The 6,164-nt window shown below is 46.3% G+C and overlaps 1 protein-coding gene across 1 annotated transcript; it reads left to right on the forward strand.

The window, feature by feature from the left end:
- Positions 1-244: 244 nt before the first annotated feature.
- MED30 (mediator complex subunit 30) lies at positions 245-5,913 on the forward strand. The gene is made up of 4 exons (XM_056518638.1): positions 245-609; positions 2,344-2,502; positions 3,298-3,408; positions 5,733-5,913. Exons 1-4 carry the CDS (start codon positions 391-393, stop codon positions 5,826-5,828), a joined length of 585 nt encoding a protein of 194 aa, XP_056374613.1. The 5' UTR covers positions 245-390; the 3' UTR covers positions 5,829-5,913.
- The last annotated feature ends 251 nt before the right edge of the window (positions 5,914-6,164 follow it).

Genomic DNA, 6,164 nt, shown 5'->3' on the forward strand with positions numbered 1-6,164 from the left:
GTAGGTTCACAGTGTGGAAATCATTTACCCACAGGTAATTTGATTGGAAAAAGAAAAACTTTATTTAAATGTATTGAAGCAGAACATTCTATAATAATAAAAAAAAGGCTGTGTAAATTATATTGGTTATTAAAATTTAATAAAAATGTTAAACAAGTAAACAGTTTTACTATTTTACACCCACTTCCGGTTTCAGGCGCCATGTTGTGGCTGGCAGAGCCATCAAAAGCGCCATCTTACGACTGTCTACGGCGGCTGGAAGGAGGCAAAATTATCATGATCAAAACATCGAACGTGTCGGCGAAAGACGCCATGTTGAGAAGGTCACGGAGCAGTTCTGTAGCTGTATCCGGTTACCGGCAGTGCTGATTACTAGGGCTATCTTCCGCTATGTCCACGCCGCCGTTATCAGGAGCGGGGATGCCCGGAGCCGCCGCCGCAGCAGCCGCCGCCACTGGTGGGTTCCCCGGTCCTCCGCCCTCTGCAGCCGCCGCTGCCGCCGCCACCCGGGAAGTGAATACGGCATCCCTGTGCCGGATCGGGCAGGAGACTGTGCAGGACATCGTGTTCAGGACCATGGAGATCTTCCAGCTGCTCCGCAACATGCAGGTGCCAGGATCTATGTGTTAGGGCCCCTGGGGGCCACAATGGCGTCCTCTTAAAGGGGCCGCACGCATCTACAGCATTGGGTTTTATGTGTCCATCAGTGTCTCCCCAGCCAGGGTGCCTCCAGCTGTTGCAAAACTACAACTCCCAGCGTGCCCGGACAGCCTTCGGCTGTCCGGGCACGCTGGGAGTTGTAGTTTTGCAACAGCTGGAGGCACACTGGTTGGGGAACCCCAAATAAAGGACAATTCTGAAGTTTCAAGGCAACTTTAGCTCCTACTGTTCTCGAGGCAACCGTGCCACGCTGCTGTTCACTAGAAAAGTGGAACTTCACTAAGCGTGGTACGGTTGCCTTGGTAACCCCTCCATCCACCTAGGCCTGCGTCTTTCCACGCTGGAACTGAAGATGGCGCTGGTGATCCCAACTTTGGACTTGCCCTTAAAGGGGCCCATTTACACTAGGGATTAGGGGTTAGGATTAGGGATAGAGGTTAGGGTTCAGGATTAGAGGTTAAGGCTATGAGCAAGGATTAGGGGTTATGGTTATGATTAGGGGGTTAGTAGTTAGGGATAGAGGTTAGGATTAGAGGTTAGGACTATGAACAAGGATTAGGGGTAAGGGTTAGGACTATGAACAAGGATTAGGGGTAAGGATTAGGGGTAAGGGTTAGGATTAGAGGTTAGGGCTATGAACAAGGATTAGGGGTTAGGATTAGGGGTAAGGGTTAGGACTGAAAAAGGATTAGGGGTAAGGATTAGGGGTAAGGGTTAGGATTAGGGGTAAGGGTTAGGACTATGAAAAAGGATTAGGGGTAAGGATTAGGGGTAAGGGTTAGGATTAGAGGTTAGGACTATGAACAAGGATTAGGGGTTAGGATTAGGGGTAAGGGTTAGGATTAGGGGTAAGGGTTAGGATTAGAGGTTAGGACTATGAACAAGGATTAGGGGTTAGGATTAGGGGTAAGGGTTAGGATTAGAGGTTAGGACTATGAACAAGGATTAGGGGTAAGGGTTAGGATTAGAGGTTAGGACTATGAACAAGGATTAGGGGTTAGGATTAGAGGTTAGGACTATGAACAAGGATTAGGGGTAAGGGTTATGATTAGGAGTTGGGGAGTGAGAGGGAGCCGGCTGTAAAGCAGAATAGTGTGTCCCTTGAAGGGTACGGTCCCACGTACCGCTTATGTAGAGTATTTCACGCTGCGCAGTGGGAAATGAGCTGTGAATTCTCCGTTGAGCATACACACTGGTCTACCACACTGTAGCCCTGTGTTCATTGAGGTTTGTAGGTGGGGGCCACATGTCACAGTCACACCGCCGCACGGAACCGCATCCAAACCTCACTGAACACGCAGCTCTGCCGGTGGGTAGCCCTGTGTGTGTGCGCTCAATGGAGGATATACACATTTTGCGCAGTGTGAAATATGCTGCATAAGCGCCACACGGGACTGTACCCCAAAGCAGAATTTTCCAGTGGAAAAATGTCGCTCGGAAATTCTGCCATGTGAACGGGAAGGAATCTATGTCCGGAAATATATGAAATAATGAAATGCAAAAACTTAAAATAGAGTGGGACAAAAAAAAACCCACCCGACTCTGCCTTAGTTTTGAGTTTCTTACATACTAACAACTTTACCGTACAGTTTGAACAAATTCTCTGTTACGCTGCATGCACTGCGGTGTAATGTCCGTCAGCCGCCATATCTCATTAGTGATCGCCCACTTTCTCTCCAACAGCTCCCGAATGGCGTCTCCTATCATATGGGAACCTACCAGGACCGGCTGGGGAAGCTCCAGGAACACCTGCGGCAGCTCTCCATCCTCTTCCGTAAGCTCAGGCTGGTGTATGACAAGTGCAACGAGAACTGCGCTGGACTGGAACCCGTGTCTGTAGAGGTGCGCAACAGTTGTACCGCATAGGAGGAGGAGTCACGGGCCGAATTACTGCATCTATGATGGTGCAGGGTGGGGCGGGATATTCTGCACAGCAAGATAGATATATGAGAGAGAGAGATAAATATGAGGTAGGTAGAAGGATATGAGATAGATAGGTAGATATGAGATAGGTAGGTATGCAGGCAAGTGGATAGTTATGAGGTAGGTAGAAGCATATGAGGTAGGTAGAAGGATATGAGATGGGTAGGTAGACAGGTAAGTGGATAGATATGAGGTAGGTAGAATGATATGAGATGGGTAGGTAGATATGAGGTAGATATATATGAGGTAGGTAGGTAAATAAATAGTTATGTCACATACCGTGTCATATGATCAGTCATTCATGTTTCATCTCCTCCTTGTCTTAGTTATTACTGTTTCTCCATCTCTCTGTGTGTCACAGTAATTTGTGTCCTCTCCTCTTCCCCCAACCCCAAAAATCTAGTATCGGTAGCTTAGGGGTCCTGATCAGCTGAGAGGATGGGCGGAGGGTCCCTACCTGCCTCTGTCCCGTTCGATCTGCGCTCTTTCATCTGTAGGCACACTGATTGAGAAACATTTATTTACTCTTGTGTATAGTTACGTTTTACCTGCTTTCGCTGCAGCTTATTGACACTGTTTGTAAGAAACAATTCAGAAGTGAATGGAGCAGCGATCTTTACCATGTGACCTGTATGTGTGCGCCGCCCCTTCCTGACCTATATTACGTATACCGTGTTGGGCAACAATCTATATTTTATATCTTATCTTTTGTAGCAACTAATTCCGTACATAGAAGACGACTACTGGAAAAATGACGACCGTGGCCCGGCCAGTCAGCTCCGGTATGTGAGTGAAGAAAGGAGGGAAATTCTGGAAGTAAATAAGGTAATGTACAGAATGTTACACCAAGGAGAAAGTACATGAACAAGTACACAAACCTAGAGGGGTTATCCTGCCATAAAAAAAATGATAGTGTCCTAAGAATAGGCCATCAGTATTAGATTGGACAGAGTCACCTGCATCACCCACCCATCAGGGGCTGTACTGTTAGTAATGATGGCACAAGGTACTGAATCAATGTCCAGTTCACATGGGGGAGGGGGGAGCGCTGCAGTAGTTGGCACTAATAGTACAGCACTAGTCAGGTGTAGTGCCGGTGATGTAAAGTATTTTTCCAATCTGTGAAAAGTGCCATACACATGCGCCAGTCTACGCTATTAGCGTACACCTAGCGCAGGCTACGTTAGTAGCGTAAACCTGCGCATACGCAGTAGTAAATTTAGCTTATTGGAAAATACTTTAGATCATAGGCTTACGTTAATAGCTTATCTCTTAGCGTAGCTGTGGAAAAACCTAGCGCGCATGCGCAGGGTTTTTAGCGTAAGTTACAAAATTAGCTAAGAGATAAGTTATTAACGTAAGCCTATGATCTAAAGTATTTTCCAATAAGCTAAATTTACTACTGCGCATGCGCAGGTTTACGCTACTAACGTAGCTTACGCTAGGTGTATGCTAATAGCGTAGACTCACGCGTGCGTATGGCACTTTTCACAGATTGGAAAATACTTTACGTCACCGGCATAGGCATCGTGTCCCATACAAACATGGTGTCGGGAGTCAGACCCCTGCCAATCTAATATTGATAACTAAGCCATTTGTTTTATAAGGTTGGCTAACCCCTTTAAAAAGATTTTGCAGCCAGAGGGGGTTTAAAAAAATTAAAATAAAAACCTTCGGAGGTGTCTAGAATGTCCTGTTCAGGTTCCCAGTGCTATCCTCTTCCTGCTTCTGGGGCCCAATACGTCACTCTGCAGCTCAGCGAATAGATGGCTGAAGCATTGCCCTGCCTCAGCCAGTACTTGGATAAACGGCAAAGTGAAGTGTCAATCCCTAGTCTTCTTCCTGGTGCCCGGGCCCAATAGGGGGCAACGCTTTGGCCAGCGATTTATTTATTTTTATTTTATTTTTCAGTTCTGCCAACTAATCCCTTTAACCCTCTTTAAAGGGGTACTCTGCCCCTAGACATCTTATCCCCTATCCAAAGAATAGGGGATAAGATGCCTGATCGCGGGAGTCCCGCCACTGGGGACCCCCGGGATCATCCACGCGGCACCCCGTTTGTAATCAGTCCACGGAGCGTGTTTGCTCCGGGACTGATTACCGGTGACTACAGGGCGGGCGGTGTGTGAAGTCACGCCCCCATGTGATGTCACGCTCCGCCCCTCAATGCAAGCCTACGGGAGGGGGCGTGATAGCTGTAAGCTTCCGTTGAGGGGCGGAGCGTGACATCACATGGGGGCGGTGACTTCACACGCCGCCCGCCCTTTAGTCGCCGGTAATCAGTCCCGGAGCAAACACGCTCTGGGGACGGATTACAAACAGGGTGCCGCGTGCATGATCCCGGGGGTCCCCAGCGGCGGGACTCCCGCGATCAGGCATCTTATCCCCTATCCTTTGGATAGAGGATAAGATGTCTAAGCACTGGAGAACCCCTTTAAGGAGTCCATTTCTGTATAGTTAGAATTCTGGGATTCATTTTTTATTTTTCATTATGCTTATATAGTGCAGCATAGGCTAGTATTGGGGCATGTTCACACTACAGAATCTGTGTTTACGGAATTCTCATGAGGAATTGCTCTTGGAGATACCGCCAGGCGGCGACGGCCAATATCCTTCGGCAGTAGGCCCACGCTGACCTGCAATGTTACCATTGACTGCAATGCAGTCCGCCCGTAATGCCGCTGAAAGAAAGAACAAGTTCATTCTTACAGTGGATTAATTTCAGCGTCAGGTCAATTTCTGTGGGTCAAGCTAATGGTCACATGACCCAGTTACAGTAATGAAAACAATGGATGCAGCTGTGGTGGAATGAAAAAGATATCGCTGTAGGACTGGTGATGGTGAGTGTGCATGATATGGGTAGATAGAAAGACAGGGGTTTTGTATTTAAAAAAAAATATAGCCCCAAAATTAATAAAACAGGAAAAAAAAAATCTGTGATCCTGGTCTTCTTTACTATCTGCAATCATGTGAGTGATGCAGCCAATCAGTAACCTCAGCGCTCGGAGCCATGATACCAGTAATACAGCAACCTTTTTGGATGATGTTCTTATTATATTTTGCTAATATTTTATTATTTATTATTTTATTATATTTTTATTATATTTTATTATTTTATCTATAATTTATTCCTTTTCTTTTATTGGCAGAAATTAAAACAGAAGAACCAACAGTTGAAACAAATTATGGATCAGTTACGGAATCTTATCTGGGATATTAACGCTATGTTAGCCATGAGGAACTAAGCTGTGGGGGGGTGGGATGACTTGTATTTAATGTTATATTGAGGGAAATGTTCTGTGTAATAAATGTTGTTTTTCTTAAACCCCGTGAAGAAGATTTATTGTACAGAGATGCGTCAGTCAAGATCTCATGTGTAATCCTGGACAATGTCTACGTGCATGACTATCCAATAGTCAAATCTCCGCCCTCTTTTAGCATCATGTCACATGTGACCCTGTAATATTCATCTCTAGATCTGTGGTCTCTAATCAGAGTGCCTCCAGCTGTTGCAACACTTCAGCTCCCAGCATGCTCAGACAGCCTTTGGCTGGGAGTTGTAGTGTTGCATTGGCTGGAAA

This window comes from Hyla sarda, chromosome 5, assembly GCF_029499605.1.
Source record: "Hyla sarda isolate aHylSar1 chromosome 5, aHylSar1.hap1, whole genome shotgun sequence".
Taxonomy (NCBI): Eukaryota; Metazoa; Chordata; class Amphibia; order Anura; family Hylidae; genus Hyla; species Hyla sarda.